Below are 19,459 nucleotides of genomic sequence, written 5' to 3'. Positions count from 1 at the left end.
GCTATGATCATGTCTTGAATTTGGTGATAACTGAAACAACAAAATGTTGTGTGCCTGCAGTTTCTTTTTTCAATTTGCTCCAGAATATAGCAACTTTTGTGAAAGCATCATACAAAAGAATGACTGTATGGATAGAAGTTGTTGGAAAACATCTAGGACAAGAAAAAATGAAATGATTAAAGCTAATTGGTGAGACCAGATGGTCAGGAAAATCCAATGCAGCAACAACTATATTTGGACGTTTTGATGATGCCGCTGCCAGTACTTTCGTAAATCTATTGACATGCTTATCAATGATATAAGAGTCAGAAAAGTTTGATGCAAAAACAAAACATGAAGCAAATGTTTTACTTCAAAGTCTTCTAAAGTTTGAAACCATATTGACAGCATTTACGTACTTGTATATATTTGAAACTACAACCCCGTTATCAAGTTATCTACAGACAAGTGGTTTAGATATGTTTACTGCATGGAGTTTGGTAGATTCAGCTACAACAAAGTTGAAGGAACAGACAAGAACATTTAATAACGTTCACAGCAAGGATTTGGAATTTGTAAATAAATGTAATGACAGGATTTCACAGATGAATATGGATGAAAATCAAACATTGGAAATTGATGCGTTGGAAACAGCATTGCCAGTTAAGAGGCAGAGGAAGAAGAAAAGAATGGCAGATGAGCTTATTGATGATGAAAGAAATTCCTCAGATTCTCTAGCTGATTTTTAAGTAAATGTGTTTAACCTAATAATGGATCGCATTGTCCAGTCACTAGAATCACGCTTTGTACAACACAAACAGTTGTATAAAGATTTGTCCTGCTTGGACCCAGCAAAGTTTAAAACTATTGCAGAGAAGGGCCCTGAAGATGAAGCATTGGAAGGTATTATTAAGCTGTTTCCACAAATCAGCAAAGATCAAGTAACATTGGAATTGTTTTCTTTTGCTTCAAACTTTGATGTATTAAAGCTATTGCTTAATGATGGTGAGAATATGGATTCCAGTTGCAACAATTGTAAAATTTGCAGCACTTGCCCATCGTGTGTACTACAAATTCTGGCATCCAACAGACTTCGTGACAAGGCATATGATAACCTTTATGAACTTTATAATCTGCTGTGTTCATCATATACATTGCAGTGTATAAATTACTATAAATTACAGTGAAAATAAGTCATCTGCACACTATCAGTTACTCAAGTCCAATGTGAGAGGACATTTTCAAAGCTAAAGATCATAAAGACAAGCTTAAGAAATTCGCTGTCTGAGGAGAATTTGGAATCATACATGTTGCTATCCATTGAAAAGGAATTGTTAGATGAATTGGATGCAGAAGCAATTATTGGCAGATTCGCACAATCATCTAGCGAACACAAACGATTGCTCTTAATATAGTGGACTGCATGCAATGCTCTATTGTTCTTTTGAACTATCTGTTAATGTGTAAATTGTGCAGTAAACTATTTAAAAATATCAACCAATTACTTAAATTTTTAAAAAATAAATAAATAATTCAATTATAACATTCTGTATTTACATTTGGTATCTACTGCCAGTAATATGTACAGTACATGTACACTGTAATTACTAAGAAATACACATTTTTTCCACAAAAATTTTAATTGTACCCTTTTTTCCATATGTATTTTTTGAAAATTATATTTATTCGTTATGAAAATTAAATGATAGCATTGTAGTTGTGGGTGAGCCCCCTTTGTCTCCTGGCAACCAATATTTTTAGACCCAGTCCGCTACTGGTTAAAACACAGGGTCTCGCTATACGTCGACGACCTGCTCCTGTATATTTCTGACCCATGAGGGAGGATGGGAGGAATTGAGGATTTTAGGGGAATTTGGCCACTTTTCGGGGTACAAATTGAATATGGGGAAAAGCGAGATATTTGCGATCCAGGCAAGGGGGCAGGAGAGTAGATTGGGAGAGCTGCCATTCAGAGTGGTGGGAGGGAGCTTTTGTTATTTGGAAATCAAGGTGGCATGGGACTGGGGGCTGTTACATAAACTATATTTGACCCAGCTAGTAGAACAGATGAAGGAGGACTTTCGAAGGTGGGACATGCTCCCGCTGTCACTGGCAGGGAGAGTACAGACAGTGAAAATGACGGTCCTCCCGAGGTTTCTGTATGCTTTTCAGTGCCTCCCCATCTTTATCCTAAGGGCCTTTTTTAAATGAGTAAACAAGGTTATTTCAGGTTTTGTGTGGGCGGATAAAACCCCGCGAGTGAAGAAAGTGTTGCTGGAGCGTGGCCGAGGGGAGGGTGGGTTGGCATTGCCAAACTTTAGCAACTTTTACTGGGCAGCAAATCTAGCCATGATTTGGAAGTGGGTAGTTGATGGGGGGGGGGGGGTGTCGATCGTTATGGGAGCAAGTAGAGGCGGCATCATGCAAGGACACAAGTTTGGGGGCATTGGTAACGGCATCTGCCGTTCTCATTGGCCCAGTATTGGACGCCCAGTGGTAGTGGCGGCCCTGAGAGCCTGGGGGCAGTGGAGTAAGCATATGACAGTGGAGGGAGCATCGGTCTTGGCCCTGATTTGCAGTAAACAGCTGTTTGTACTGGGAAGGCTGGATGGGGGGTTTCGGAGATGGCAAAGAGCAGGGATTGAGAGGATGGGGATCTATTTATAGATGGGAGCTTCCTCTGTAGGATTTAGAGGAGAAATGTGAACTGCCAGCAGGAAATGGATTCAGGTATCTGCAGGTATGGGATTTTTTGCGAAGACAGGTTTCGACCTTTCCGCTCCTACTGCCACGGGGGATACAGGACAGGGTAGTTTCCAGAATGGGGGTGGGAGAGGGGAAGATTTCAGATATTTATAAAGAACTCATGGATTCGGAGGAAAGGCAGACAGAGGAGCTAAAGTTCAAGTGGGAAGGTGAGCTGGGGAGGGGGGGGGGGGGGGAGATAGAAGCAGGTCTTTGGGTGGATATGTTAAGCAGAGTCAACACGTCCTCATCATGTGCCAGGCTCAGCCTGATTCAGTATAAGGTTGTCCACCGGGCACACATGATGGTGGCCCGGATGAGCACATTTTTTGGGATAGAGGACAGGTGTGCGAGATGTGTGGGATGGCCAGCAAACCATGTCCATATGTTTTGGGCATGGCCGAAGCTTAGGGGATTTTGGCAGGGTTTTACAGATGTCAGGTCCATGGTGTTAAAAACAAGTGTGGTGCTGAGTCCAGAGGTGGCGATTTTCGGAGTGTCAGAAGAGCTGGCAGTCCAGGGGGTGAGAGAGGCTAACGTCTTGCCCTTTGCCTCCTTGGTAGCCCGAAGACGGATATTGTTAGCGTGGAGAGACTCGAAGCCCCCAAATTCAGATATCTAGCTTAGTGACATGTCCTGGTTTCTCAGACTTGAGTTTTCCCTAAGAGGGTCAATGCTAGGGTTCATCCAGAGGGGGCAGCCATTTGTCAACTTCTTTGGAGAAAACTAACTGTCAGCAGAGGTGGTGATGGGGGAGAGGAGTTCGATTATCGTTTAGAGGAGGTGGGACTTGCGAGGGAGGGAGGGGATCTTTGCACTATGTTTATATTTGTATTTGTACTGCTTACTGTTATTATTATAAAATTATAAATGCCTTAATAAAATGTTTTGCAAGAAAAAAAAATTTGAGACAGGACATTCATAAGTTGAGCTTCTCTCATTGATCTTTGAGCATTGACCATATCTTTGTTTGATTTTTAAGGTCATCATTTGAAGTGTTCAATCTTTGGAGGCCTTCATTGCCTTGTGCAATTTTAACTTTATGTTTGTCTATCTGGTTTGGAAATATCCACATCCAAAAAACAGAGCACTATGCGTTCTTGGAACGTCATGAACTCAGAGAGGGGATCTGCTGCCGTCTTGTTGGGAGTTTGAAATGTTGTCATCATCCTATAGCTTTTTGGAGAATTAACAGGAATAACTGTAACAGTGACAAATGTTCGGGTTCTTCGCGTCCTTCAGGACTTTCCGTGTCACCCATATTTGCAGTACCTTTGTTGGCCACCGCATATTGCTTGACTGCAATAGGTGGTGCTGTTGAGCTGATTCCTCCTTCCTGGGCTTTGTATAGTTCTTCTCATTCAGCTTAGATTTGACTCAAAAAACAACTGCAGGGCTTGAAAATAAAACATTAATGAAGTAAATGCTTTCACAGGCTGTCAGGAGCTGGCGGGGGCTGTCACTGGATGGACTTTTTTCTTGTCCCATTCTTGAGTATTTAATTGTGCCTCCTATCCTTTCTGACTTTCCTCCTCGCTCACCCCCACCCACCCACACACACACACACGACAACCTCCTGAGGAGATAGACTGCAGAAGCAATGGATTCTCCTGTCTGTGAGTTTCCTGAATGCTAAACCACCTGGAGGCAACTATTAAGTGACTGTTCCAGGACAAACATTCACAGCAGATAGACTTTGCCTGTTCACACTCTCCCAAATCAATGAACTTACAGGTACCTGCTCCCCGCTGGCTGGTGCAAAGTGCAATGTCCCAGAATGAATTAACTGTATGTAGAATACCTACAAAGGTGCAGAATCATTTGCACATTTTGTCTTGTGAGCATCACATTCCCTCACATTCTTTTGAAACAGTAAGAAGTCTTACAACACCAGGTTAAAGTCCAACAGGTTTGTTTCAAACACGAGCTTTCGGAGCACGGCTCCTTCTTCAGGTGAATGGAAAGGCTTGTTCCAGAAATGTTTATATAGACACAGTCAGAGATGCCCCGGAATGCGAGCACCTGCAGGCAATCAAATCATCAAAGATGCAGAGAGAGAGGTAACTCCAGGTTAAAGAGGTGTGAATTGTCCCAAGCCAGTTCAGTCGGTAGGCCTCTGCAAGTCCAGGCTTGTTGGTGGGGGCCGAATGTAATGCGACATGAATCCCAGATCCCGGTTGAGTCCGCATTCATGCGTGCGGAACTTAGCTATAAGTTTTTGCTCAGCAATTTTGCGTTGTCGCGTCTCCTGAAGGCCTCCTTGTAGAATGCTGACCCGGAGATCAGAGGCTGAATGTCCTTGACTGCTGAAGTGTTCCCCAACTGGAAGGGAACAGTCCTGCCTGTTGATAGTCGCACGATGCCCGTTTATTCGTTGTCGCAGTGTCTGCATGGTCTCGCCACTACTGGCCTTCAAACAACCGCGCAACCTCAAAAAAACCATTGTTTGCAGCAAATTACCCAGCCTTCAGAACAGCAACCACAACACCACAAAACCCTGCCAGGGTAATCTCTGCAAGACATGCCAGATCATCGACATGGACACCACCATTACACGTGGAAACACCACCCACCAGGTACGCGGCGCATACTCGTGCGACTCGACCAATGTAGTCTACCTCATACGCTGCAGGAAAGGATGTCCCGAAGCGTGGTACATTGGCGAGACCATGCAGACACTGCGACAACGAATAAACGGGCATCGTGCGACTATCAACAGGCAGGACTGTTCCCTTCCAGTTGGGGAACACTTCAGCAGTCAAGGACATTCAGCCTCTGATCTCTGGGTCAGCATTCTACAAGGAGGCCTTCAGGAGACGCGACAACGCAAAATTGCTGAGCAAAAACTTATAGCTAAGTTCCGCACGCATGAATGCGGACTCAACCGGGATCTGGGATTCATGTCGCATTACATTCGGCCCCCACCAACAAGCCTGGACTTGCAGAGGCCTACCGACTGAACTGGCTTGGGACAATTCACACCTCTTTAACCTGGAGTTACCTCTCTCTCTGCATCTTTGATGATTTGATTGCCTGCAGGTGCTCGCATTCCGGGGCATCTCTGACTGTGTCTATATAAACATTTCTGGAACAAGCCTTTCCATTCACCTGAAGAAGGAGCCGTGCTCCGAAAGCTCGTGTTTGAAACAAACCTGTTGGACTTTAACCTGGTGTTGTAAGACTTCTTACTGTGCTCACCCCAGTCCAACGCCGGCATCTCCACATCATTCTTTTGAAAGATATTATTGAATCTACCCACACCATCTTTTCAGGCCATGCATTTCAGACCACTACAATTTGTCTTGTAACATGATTCTTCCTCATCTCACCTCATTTTCCTTTGCCAAATATGGAAATATTCATTTCCTCTCATTGGTTTCTCAGTTTTTACCCCATCAAAACACTTCATGGTTTTCAGAACCTCTATCAAATCTTGCCTTAAACCACTCTGCTTTAGGGAGAACCAGCCCAGCTTCTCTTATCCCTCCGTCAGATGATCAAATAAATTACATTACATTCACCTGAGGCAAATTTGTGTTTGAGTTGACGAAAGATTGGGGCTGGTTGGTTGATCTTTGTTCCATGCTTCCTTATGTTTTGAATTGATGTCCGCTATATGGTGCAGTGTTTATGAAGTAAATTGTTAATGAAAGAAATGAAATGGAAAATTCATTCTCTCTGCAGGTTGGAAGCTACACCAGGTTGCTCAGATGATTATATTAAAATATATGATGGACCTTCAACAAATTCTCCAGTGCTTTCCACAATATGTACTGGATCAAATCGTGCATTTACATCATCGTCCAACACTATGACTGTTTATTTCCAATCTGATTCCCAAACTACCGGTCCCGGCTTTACTGCAAATTACTTTGAGATATCTGCAAATATAAGTAAGTGTTTCATGACTTCTCTTGATCTGTGCAGTTGATATTAAAATGGCAGCAAAATAATTTAGCAGATGTGACTACTTTCAGAGAGTCGATAAGGATTTGTTAAGATCTCCATTCATTATGCCTCGCATCATGATGCTCTTATTATAAAGAACTGTACAGAATATACAGCGTAGAAATAGACCAGAACTAATCTGTGTCCAGGTGCCTTCTCAAGAGATTCCTCCTTTTCCAGCTGCCTCATCTCAGCCTGTCAGTGTATATTTCAAATCCCTTTTCTTCCATGTTGTCATCGACTTTTCCATAGAAAGTATCTAAGTGATCTGTCTCAACCATTTTCTGTCGTAGCGTGTTCCACCCTCTGGGTAAAGACATTTCTGTTTTTCACAATTGGAATTATTGGGAACTGGCTTAAATTTTGGGTCCATGTTTTTGGATTCTCCAGTATTTATGCTTCTCAAATCATTCACATTTTTGAAAATCTCTGTTAGCTCATTCCAGGTTTCTTTTCAAAAGAAAAATACCCAACCTGTTCAGTTGTTCCTTGGAGCTGTAATCTCTCAGTTCTGGGCACCACGTTGTTTATCAAATTTAAATTATCATTTTTATTTATTTTACTAGCATGCAATGCTGTTTTTAATGATTTATTCATCTTTGTGCATAGATCCATTTGCTTTTCTAACTCATTCACTGTGTTTTATTATCTCAGGTTTAAGTGATGTTTCTATCTTTCTAAACAAAAGTGCATCGTCTCATTTAACTATCTTGAAATTCATTTTCTACTTAACTGCTTAGTATAAGCTTCCTAACGTCTTCTTGATTGGTACCATCTGCAAATGTTGATGTTGTCTTGCTTGTTTCTAAGTCATTGATATCATAGATTATCATTGAATTTACAGTGCAGAAGGATGCCATTCGGCCCATCGAGTCTGCACCGGCTCTTGGAAAGAGCACCCTACCCAAGGTCAACACCTCCACCCTATCCCCATAGCCCAGCAACCCCACCCAACACTAAGGGCTATTTTGGACACTAAGGGCAATTTATCATGGCCAATCCACCTAACCTGCACATCTTTGGACTGTGGGTGATGATGAATATCAATGGAACCAGCACTGATCCTTGGGGAACCACACTTTCAATCATATTCCAGTCTGAATAACTGCACTTCACCTCTGGTGTTCCCTTTTAAATTTTTGATCAATTTAATTTCCATTCAGCTAATTATCCCTTGATTCTATGTATCCTAACCTTTGTTATGAGTCAACTGTGGTAACCTCTTGATGACATTTGAAAATTCAAGTATATGACATTTAATCTTTTAACATCTTCAATACGTTCTATCGGGTCAACAGAGAAACAGAAAAACACAGCGGCTGGAAAACGACATTCTACCAGTCAACCCCACTCCCCGATTCAAACAGATCATGGCTGATAATCTACTTTCATGGCATTTTCCTGCACTATTCCTATATCCCTTGGTTTGATTTGTATCCAGAAATCTATCAATTTCTGCCTTGAACATATTCTGTGATTGTCCTTCCACGGTCCTCTGGGGTAGAGAATTCTAAAGATTCACCACCGTCGATAAGTGAAGAAATCCCACATATGAGCCTGCTCTTATTGTGAGACTGTGTTCCTGGTTCTAGACTCATCAGTCAGCCACATCTATCCTATCAATCCTGTAAGAATTTTGTCAATTTCAATGAGGTCACTCTCATTCATCGGAACTCTCGAGAATACAGGGCCAAATTCCTCAATATCTCTTCCTAAGACAATCCCACCATCCCAGGAATCAGTGTGACAAACCTCCATTGTACTCCCTCTGTGGCAAGTGTATCCTTCCTTAGATAAGGAGACCAAAACCGGACACACTACTCCAGGTGCGGTCTCACCATCGATTCTACACAATTGCAGCAAGGTATCTTTACTTTTGTACTCAAATGACCCAACAATGAGAGACAACATACAATGTGCCTGCCAAGTTGCTTGCTGCACCAGTGTGCTAGCTTTTAGTGACTCATGAACAAGGACATCCAGGTCCCTTTGGACATCAACACTTCCCAACTTTCCACCATTTAAGAAATACTTTGTGTTTCTACTTTTTTTTCTGTCTGCTGTGTTCATGCCCAATCACTCAGCCTGTCCAAATCCCCATGAAGACACCTTGCATCTTCTCACAACTTGCATTTCCAACTAGTTTTGGAGAATTTGTAAGTATTACATTTGGTCTCCATATCCAAGTGATTTATTTTGATTGTGATAAGCTGTGATCCCAGCACTGATCCTTGCGAATATCCACCAGTAATGGCCTGCCAACCTGAGAATGATCCTTTAATTCCTCCTTAAGTATTCTGTCATTTAACCAATTCTCAATCGACCCAGTATTATTAAGCAAGACTCAGCATCTCTGATGACTATTTGCAATTATAGTTTAATTCACCAGATGTTCTTCTGTCCATTCTTTCAGTGTAGGTCCCATCTTTCCCATCACTGACATTAAGCTGACCGGTCTATAGTGCTATAATGTTACAACCCTACAGGTAGCCTAGAGATCTGCAACATCAGAGTTCCTGTGGCCTCACCTGAATCCGATCTAACCAGATGAGGGGGCAGGGCTAAGCCCCATTTTCCTAGGATGCTGGGATATAAATACACCACCCCAGGTGTGGGCTGAGTGCAAGAGACCCTTTGGAGAGTAGGAGGAATGTTTAGCAACCTGAATGAAATGGAACTTTCTACAGACATCGCTACTGAATGGTCACTTGCCTGAGACTTACACTGGCGACAAGGGTCAAGTGGAAATGCAGGGGGCACCATTTTCTTACAGACTGGGCCCTCCTCAACTCGGCCTCAGGAGACCTCAATTCAGGCAGCAGGTATGCCCTAATCGGGAAGCTTAAGACATTTGATGCCTAGACTGAAGATTGGACCCAATATATAGAACAAATTAACTATTTTTTCCATGTGAACAACATAATCAGGGACAACAGACAGATGGTGACGCTCCTTGCAGTTTGCAGTGCGGAGACTTGTGGCATTATCAAAATTTACACTTTTCCCGACTCACCCGACAATCGCCAGTCCGCGGAGCTCGTTATGTTATTCGGCCACCAGTTCGACCCGAAACTGCCATTAATCTTTCGCCGTTTTCATTTCCATCCAGCATCTCAAAGCCAGGTCAAAACCAAAAATGGAATTCCTGAGGTGGTTGCGCAAACCCGCCGAGTTCTGCGAGTTTGGGTCGGGGTTATCAGAGGAGCTCCAAGACCGGTTAGTTTGCGGAGTCAGAGACGGGGAGACCCAAGAATGTTTATTGCGTGAAACTGATCTGGACCTGAAAAAAGCAACCAAAATATTGTTGTCCCTGGAGAGCGCAGAACGCTGTGTCAAGGAACTCTGAGGGGTGGCTGCCCTGAACCTCTTTCAGCGGCCCCCGACCGGCACCGTGTCGACCGCACTGGTGCGATTGGTGCCGGAGAATCGCATCCCAGTGTCGGAGCGGCGTGGTGGGTATTTCCCGCGTCACCGTCGATTCTCCAACCCGACGCGGGCTCGGAGAATCCCGACCATGATCTCTGTGTTCAGCCGCCACACATATGACAGGATGGTGTTGAAACATACAGACATCTGGCTGGCGAAGTATACAGGGAAGCTATTGGAGGTCCCGGCCACCTTGGAAGTTTCACTGCAATATGGGTTTCAGGCGGTGAACCTACCACTAGTGGTGGTGAAAGGTTCCGGTCCAAATTTGCAGGGGTGAGACTGTCTAAAACGCGTCCATTCGGACTGACAGCGAGTATGCTGAACATACCCCAATGGACCCGATGCGGTGTTGGCATGTTTCTCAGGGATATTCCAGGAAAGCCTCGGCACCATCTGGGGGGCCTCCGCCAGGATATCGGTGGACCCTGAGGCCCAACCACACCATTTCTGAGCCCGACCCCTTCCTTACGCTTTGTAGATGCTGAACTGGACTGCTTGGAAAAACTATGGAGAAACAATCGCAATTTGCAGATTGGACCGTGCTGGTTATGAAGCCTGCTGTGTCCGTGCTGTGACCATCAACAAGTAGGCTGCTCTTTGGGGTGTCAACAGCATGTGCCATATTCCAGAGGGTGATGGAAAATATCCTCCGAGGATTGCCACAGGTGGCAGTTTACCTGGACGATGTGCAGTTAACCGGGTCCTCCTACCAGGAGCATCTGAAGAACCTGGAAGATGTGCTGCATAGGTTTGAGATGGCCGGGGTTCACCTGTGTCATGAAAAGTGCATGTTCCATGCAATGGAAGTTGTCTATTTGGGCGGCAGAGTTGACAATCATGGTCTACACCCAGGAGACGATAATGTTCAGGCCATCCTGCAGGCACCAGTACCAAAAGGATCCCACAGAGCTCTGTTTGTTTAAGATCCTGGTCAACTATTAAGGGAAGCTATGGCAGCACGGTGGCGTGGCGGCTAGCATAGCAGCCTCACGATGCCGAGGTCCAAGGTTCGATCTGGCTCTGGGTCACTGTCTGTGCGGAGTTTGCACATTCACCCATGTTTGCGTGGGTTTCACCCCCACGATCCAAAGATGTGCAGAGTAAGAGGATTGGCCACGCCAAATTGCCACTTAATTGGAAAAATTAATTCAGTACTCTAAATTTATATTAAAAAAACTATTACGGGAAGTTCATCCCAAACTTGGCAACTGTTTTGGCCCCTGTGGTGATAACCACTGTAGATATGCATACTTGCAGTAGGGGGATGTATGGCTGTACCTGTAATACAGGTTCCTCATGTAAGCCTCTGCCGGCTAGCTCCGCCCACAGGGAGCTTGTGTATAAGTATGCGTGTGAGTCACTCAGACCCTAGTCTACAGTTGCAGCTGGAGGAATAGCATCACACAGCAATAAAGCCTCGATTAAACTTGTCTTTCGTCTTTGAGTACAATTGTTAGCGCCACAATTTATTGCTGTGTGATTTTCCGTACACCATGGACATCAGAATCAAGCCTGACCGTCTGCAGCTGGATCCGCAGTTGCCTCACGCCAGGAAAGACTTCATTCACTGGCTTGCAGTCTTCGAGGCCTACATCTCTTCAGCAGACCCTCCCCCGACGGAGGCTCAGAAAAAGCAACTCCTGTACTCGAGACTTAGCTCCAGTGTCTTTCCGCTAATTCGAGATGCGACTGACTACACCAGAGCTATGGAATTGCTCAAGGAGAACTATGCACAGTCGGCGAACACCCTGTTTGCGAGGCATCAACTCTCTACTCGCGTCCAGCAGCCAGGACAGTAAACAGGACTTCTGGAGGGCCCTTATACCTCTGGTATGAGACTGCGACTGCCGGGCCCTCACAGCCACGGAACACTCTGACTTACTCATGCGCGATGCCTTTGTTACAGGCATTGCATCGGACCCCATCCGGCAACGACTGCTGGAAGGGGCCGCCCTCGACCTCGCGGCCACAAAGACTCTGCCGCTTTCCATGATGGCCGCCTCCCGTAGTGCACGATCTTACTCCGCTAGCCACTCGGCCCACCCATCCTACCCCTCGTGGACCCCGCAAACGGCCCCCCAGGCCCACCCGTCCTACCCCTCATGGACCCTGCATCCGGCCCCACCAGCAGCCGTCCCCACGCACTACGCCTGCGCTGCTCGCTGCACCACGCTCCCTGGGGGTCCCCACTGTTACTTCTGCGGTCAGCAGAAGCACCCCCGCCAACGCTGCCCGGCCCGCACCGCGACTTGCAAAGCTTGTGGCAAGAAAGGCCACTTTGCAGCGGTGTGTCAGTCTCGGACGGTTACCGCTATTGCGTCCCCTTTCCCCTCGCCTCAGCTGATCGCACAATGGGTCCTGCTGTCTGCTTCCCCCGACCGCATGTGCGATCAGTGGGCGCCGCCATCTTTTGCCGCCCCCACCACGTGCGCTCCATGGGCACCGCCATTTTGTCCCAACCCCACAACATGCGCTCCATGGGCACCGCCATTTTGTCCGCCGCCATCTTCTCCCACACAGGTACTCCTGACGCCGCCATTTTGTCCTCCCCCCGGGACGGGGCCACGGGACACGGGTCGCTACTGCTCCTCGTCAGACCCACCTGACTCGACTGCCGATCGCCCGCTACTCGCCTCCGTTACGCTCGACCAGTCGCGTCCTCGCAACCTGGCACCCTCTTCCACATCGGTGCTGGTCAACGCCCACATGACCTCCTGCCTCATCGACTCCGGGAGCACCGAGAGCTTCGTTCACCCGGACACGGAAGTCTACATCCAGGGCGTCGCTTCCGACGTGGCTCACGATTCCGGGCCCAGTCCTTCTCCTTAGGCATGTCCAGCACCACAAGGCGGAACCCCTGGTGGACAAAGTACGCCTTCTCCACGCCAACCCTCAGTATGCCTACATGGAGTTCCCCGACGGCCGCCAGGACACAGTCTCGCTCCGGGACCTGGCTCCCTCAGGTGCCGATCCCATGCCCACGCCCCCTTTTTCCCCCCGCGCCACCCTCCTTTTCCCCGGCACCCCCCTATTTGTCCCCACCAGGTCCATCCCTCGTCCCCCTGCCCACACTGGAGGACACGGAAGATTTCGGCTCGCTCTTGGAGTCATCCCGCCAGCAGCCAGCACCAACGCCGCCAGCACCTGCACCAACGTCGCCACCACAGCTACGCCGATCACAGCGGAACATTCGACCGCCGGTTTGGCTCAACCTGTAACCTGCTAACTGGATGGACTCTTGGTTTTCCTTGTTTGAACCCTTTTGTAAATATATCATCCTTTGTATTATAGTTACACGTCACCCCCGCTGGACTCATTTTTTTACAGGGGGTGAATGTGGTGATAACCACTGTAGATATACATACTTTCAGTAGGGAGATGTATGGCTGTACCTGTAATACAGGTTCCTCCGGTAAGCCCCTGCCGGCTAGCTCCGCCCACAGGGAGCTTGTGTATAAATATGCGTGTGAGTCACTCAGACCCTAGTCTACAGTTGCAGCCAGAGGAATAGCATCACACAGCAATAAAGCCTCGATTGAACTTGTCTCTCGAGTGCAATTGTTAGCGCCACAGCCCCGTGCACCTGTTGTTAAAGAAGGGCCAGCGGTGGATTTAGGACTGACTGCAGCAGAGGGTGTTTTACAAAATAAAGGGCCGACTGTGGTCTTCCCACTTGCTGACTCGCTTTGACTCAGCAAAGCCTTGTTGGTCACATGTGATGCCTCGCCCTATGGAATCGGGGCCGTCTTGGCACACAGGATGGGCGATGATACTGAGCGACCCATTGCATTTGCTTCACGCACTTTAGCGGCGGGAGAGCGAAATTACTCCCAAATACAAAAGGAAGGGTTGGCATTGGCATTAGATGATCCATCAATATTTCTATAACTATTCATCGACCATAAACCGCTTTTGGGGCTATTCAAAGAGGGCAAGGCAATTCCCCCAGTGCCGTCCGCACAAATTCAGCATTGGGCTCTCCTTCTGGTGGCATACGACTATATTCTGGAACATCACGCAGGAACGAAGCTTCCCCAGCAGACGCTCTCAGCTACCTCCCACTCTCCCACTGCCGTCAAGTGGCATTGGACCAGGTAGTCACAACCGTGCACTTTTATGGACTCATTACTGGTAACGGCAGTCCAAGTAATGGCTTGGACACAAATGGACTCACTGCTGGCCAGGATCCACGAGACTGTGCTATATGGATTCAGGTATGGGCCAGGTGCGGGAGACCCTTCGGGGAGTAGGAGTGTACAGTAACCTGAATGAAACCGAACTTTCTACTGACATCGTTACCGAGTGGTCACTTGCCTGAGACTTTACACGTAGTTCCTAGTTTTTTCTGTGGAAAAAAAATTAAGTCTGTGCCGGCCCCTCTGGTACAATCCACTCTTCTATGGAACTTTTATATTATGGACAATGAGGTAGAACAGACAATACGGAAAAAGGCCATTCATCCCAACTGGCCTTTGTCAGTGTTTATGCTCCACATGAGCTTCCTCTCATTCCTTAAATACATCAATGTTAGCCACCTTAACTATCTCATGTGATAGGGAGTTCCACAGTTTAATTATTCTCTGGGTAAAGATGTCTCACCTTAATTCCCTGTTGCATTTATAAGAAACGATATTATATTTATAGTTCCAAGTTTTGGATTCCTCCACAAGTGAAAACATTTTATGCTTCACGGATCAAAGCTTTGTAATCTGAAAGACTTTTTTCTGGACACTCTTCTACTTCATATTTTCTTGGGAACAAAATCCCAGTTTTTATACTATTTCTTGATTGCTATAATCTTTCAGGTAAAGGTGTCATAGTAAGTGAATGAGAGACTGTAATTTAGCAAATTTACCAAAGCAGTGGCTCCAATGAGGATGTAATGACGATATTTATGACATTATCACAAGTCCAGTGTTTAAAGAGATTGGAGAGAACCCCCCTCTCCACCCCCAGCTGCTACATTTCAGCTGCAACCGTGGTTTCTGCTGCTACCCCTTTGAGGGATGGAGATTCTGATTCCAAATTCGAGTGTGGGAGCAAATACTCCAATGAAGTGGAGTGTCCAGTCCAAACCTGACATGAGTGGCTTTGCTGGCAACTATCTCGCAGGATTCCATTCTTAGTCCAGAAGAGACTTTCTGAAGGACAGTAAACAGCAATGGGGGAACGATGGTTACTCACCAGTTATAACTGTCTTCATGTGACCACCAGCCATTTATCAGACCAGCATAAGGTCTCTTTGGAAGAACAAAATTTAGACTGGAGAGCATAGTAGAGGGACAGATTTTTTTAGACGTTCTTGCTTCATCAGTTGTTTGCAATCCATGGCAATGTAAATGGCATTTCTTCTGCGCTTTTTTTCTGCACTTTTTCTTCACAACATCATCACAGGTAAAATCTTGTCAATATGCATTTTCAGATGACAATATTACTGAACATGTCAAATGTTCCTGACTCATCGTATTTTGCAGATCATTTTTCACACTTTTTTAAATGCAGCTAAAAATGTTAACCGGAATAATTTGTGACAGGCATGGTTAAAAATATTTTCTGAATGCTTTCCACATTTTGAATGATTGCCTGAAAACCATCTTATATAAGTCTTTGCGAATTTATACACAGAGCTTTTCTATATTTCCTATGTTCTCTGGTCTATTTATTACAAAATATTAAATCATACCCAGTGGAATGGATTTTCGCCATAATTAAAATGTCTCCAGGGTAGGTTTCGTTCTTTCACGTCAGCTGAACAAGAATGAGCTTGAGCAGTATCTTGTAGTTTCATTCCCATTTCAGAGTCCACTACTTGTTCAAGCTTTTCAGCTTGTGTTGTCTCCAGAAATCAGAAGGTCGCAGTCATCAGATAAGTCACCAAAACCGTTAGTGGACGTTGTTGTTGAGGATGGAAGTGGAGTTTTGGCACTGCTCAAGACTTGAAACCTTTGAAAATAAAGTGCGAAACTGTATTTTTGCCTGGCTTTGACCCTTTGCCTTGCTTTCCACTATCTGCATGTTTGACTGCCAGGTTTATTGTGTCTCTTACATTGACTGTTCTGTCTTGATTTCAATGAATATGAATTTAAAGAAAGAGCTGGCTTCTTTGCCCTCCTCAGCCAGGCCTATGGGGAGGGTCGAGTCCCCCCTGCAGCTGTGGCGACTCACTGGCTGCCTGGTTGCTGCTGCTGGCAACCTGGCCTCTGCTCTCGCCCTCGCTAGTCCAGTTGCCCAGCCCTTCAACTGTGGTTGAGTTGCCCCGCTGCTCCCTGTAAACCACGCCTGCCTGGCCCTCATACCTCTCGACTGCTCATATCTCGCTCAGGTGGCCGGGCTGAAGTGACAACCGCTTGTGCATCTGGCTGGCTGCTTGGCGGCTCTTGGCTTTCTCTGACCTACGCTGGCCTGGCCTCTATTCTTTTTTTAGTTGGTTGCCCTCCCCCACTCCTCAGCCCTGGACTGGTGGTTCATAATCACCCCGCTGCTCCCGTTGACGGCAGTTGGCCTCGCTGAAGGTATCGCAGGCACGCACCCTGATGTAAGGTCACAACCTCACTGTTGCCTCAGGTTGCTGGGCCCAACCTCTGGGACAGTGGGCGGGATTTTCCGACCCCCTGGGGCCAGCATAAATCCCGCCCCCGACGTGTCCCGAATCCTCCGCCCCCCGAGATTCGGCGGGGGTGGGAATCGCAACGGTTGGCGGGCACCCCGCGGCGATTCTCCGGCCCGCAATGGGCCAAAGTCCCGCCGCTGACAGGCCTCTCCTGCCGGCAGGAATCAAAACACTTACCTGCCAGGCGGGATCGGCGGCGCGGGCGGGCTCCTGGGTCCTGAGGAGGGGCACGGGGTGATCTGACCCCGGGGGATGCCCCCACGGTGGCCTGGCCCACAATCGGGGCCCACCAATCGGCGGGCAAGCCTGTGCCGTGGGGGCACTTTTTTTCCGCCTTCGCCATGGTCTTCACCATGGCAGAGGTGGAAGAGACCCCCTCCCCTGCGCATGCGCCGGTATGACGTCAGCAGCCGCAGACGCACCGGTACATGCGCGGACTTACGCCGGCCGGCGAAGTCCTTTGGGCCCCGGCTGGCGTGGCGCCAAAGGCCGTTCACGCCAGCCGGTGGAGTGGGAACCACTCCAGCGCGGGCCTAGCCCCTCAATGTGAGGGTTTGGCTCCTAAAGCTACGGAGAAGTCTGCACCTTTGGGGCGGCCCGACGTCGGAGTGGTTCACGCCACTCTGACACGCCAGGACCCCCCGCCCCACCGGGTAGGGGAGAATCCCGGCCCACGTTTTCCTGCTCAAAGAGGACTCCACCAATCAAACCCCAATTTTTCTGCTTTTCCTGCAGGATTGAGTCTATCATGTGAAATGTATTGATTGAGGTATATTCTCGAAATTATAGTTCGACAACAAAAATAGGTTTTAGACAGCCTTGGTTGATTAATCCAGGTTGTAGGAACAGGTCAACACTCCTGCCGCAGGCTGAGGAAATGAGGAAAAGTTAGAGCAGGAAAATATCCTTCTCAGGATTTCTATTGTCTGCCGTTACAGTGATCAAATCCTTGGAAGAAGAGATGATACAAAATTGTTCCAGATGAAAAATGTTTGTCATATAAATTTATCCTTTCACTTTCCAAAACATTATCATTGTTTGGTCTTGATCAACAGGTGCTGTATTTGAATGTTTGAACACATGTTTACTTTTTTCAGCTCACATTATACGAAGAAAGTTAGAGAGTTCTTAACGCTGTAAGATGAGCTCTAAATAATCTGAATGAAACAGTATTGAATGTTACGTAATTCTCTGAAGTGACCTGGTTTTCCGTAATCTTCACTTCATAACTTTCTCCTCTTAGGTTCCTTTCCTGAAACTCATTTTCAATGGGTTGCTGTATTATATACAACAGGGGTGCGAGCCTTTGTTTTAACCAAGAGGCCTTTCTTTGCATGTGAGCCTAGATGCTGAGCATTATTCAACTGCTCGACACAAAGGATGTTTCAGAGTACAGTTTAAACATAATTAAACAATGCTATTTGTTATTTATTAATGTTATATAAATATCCCTAGTCCGTATACTGATGATGTTGTAAATGTTACAATTAGAAATAGAAAATGTGAATTTGAAAAATTAGAATGAAATAAACCATGGGCAATGGGTGAGCATTAGATTGTGCTGTTCAGATTTGGCACTATGCAGAAAATGCTGAAGTATGTGACTCATCAAATTATATCAGAGCTAAGGGGGTAAATTATCAAGAAGAGTAAAGACAGATATATTGGAGGACAAAAATACGGCATATTGTATGTTCCTCATTTTCTTATTTCATTGTTACTAGATACACAATGTGGAGGGAAACTTGACGATGATAGTGGATCATTTACCAGCCCCAATTATCCACGGAGATATCCAAATAATGCAAAATGTACTTGGTATATATTTGTGGACAGTGATGAAAGAATACAGTTAATCTTCATTGATGTTCAGTGAGTAACAGTATTTCTACTCGTTGTAACTCGATAATGTCAGAGGTATCTATTGGCCAATAACCATGACCAATGGATTTATTGACGTTTTCAGCCTCTTGTGCCTTCCAAAAATCTGCTGTGAACCTTGCTGATGTCTCACACATACCCTTATAGCGAGAGCTGGATAGTACATTGAATTCCATGCAGATGGTACCTCCTGGGCACATCGCGCAGAGGATTTTGTCACAATAGCTGAACTCCCTGGAGTGCAAGGTATCATTGATTACACCCATGTGGCCACCAAGCCCAGTCATCTTCATCAACGAGAAGAGCTTTCACTTCTTCAAAGATCAACTTGCCTTCAACACCACCAAAAGCTTCATGCAAATGTGTGTTCACTTTCCTAGCAGGTGTCAACAGTCAAATCTGGCCAAATGTTTTTTCTCTTCCCTGTAAATCCAGGCTCCCTGTAGGTAACAACTGCTGAGAACCCCCTTTCATACTATTGTGCATCCTTGGCCTGAGGCCTCTCTCACACATCAGGGTGTTGAGTTTATGGTTGGGAGACACTTTTGCTGAGCTTTTGTGTGCCAAACACATTTTCTGGTTATAAAGCACCAGGCAGTCGGCCTTTCCACGACTTGTGCCCTAATCTCTGCATTTCCTGAAGCTGTCTCGCTTTATTGATCAGCAAAGTTCAACATGGTTGCATCATTGAAAATTAAGAGAAACAATTTCCCTGAAAGAAAGCAGAGAACATTCAATTTGTAATTTTGTCTCAGCAAACCAAGACAAAAAGATGAATCTTAGAACTGTAGCTGAAATTAATTTGGAGATTGTGCTGCCACCATATGTTTGGAGAAATAAGTTAGTAATTCAAAGTGCAGAATTAGC

General features: G+C 46.1%; 1 protein-coding gene across 1 annotated transcript in view; it reads left to right on the top strand.

Annotated features, from left to right (window-relative positions):
- The first annotated feature begins 18,251 nt into the window (after positions 1-18,251).
- LOC119979709 (cubilin-like) overlaps positions 18,252-19,459 on the top strand; it is a 225,388-nt gene continuing 224,180 nt past the window's right edge. The window contains exons 1-2 of the mRNA XM_038822269.1: positions 18,252-18,255; positions 18,436-18,583. Of these exons, the coding sequence (XP_038678197.1) occupies positions 18,252-18,255; positions 18,436-18,583 (152 nt within the window). The remainder of the gene's footprint in view (positions 18,256-18,435; positions 18,584-19,459) is intronic.

This window comes from Scyliorhinus canicula, chromosome 16, assembly GCF_902713615.1.
Source record: "Scyliorhinus canicula chromosome 16, sScyCan1.1, whole genome shotgun sequence".
Taxonomy (NCBI): Eukaryota; Metazoa; Chordata; class Chondrichthyes; order Carcharhiniformes; family Scyliorhinidae; genus Scyliorhinus; species Scyliorhinus canicula.
Note: the sequence above shows the minus strand (reverse complement) of the source record. Positions and strands in the feature narration are given on the sequence as shown.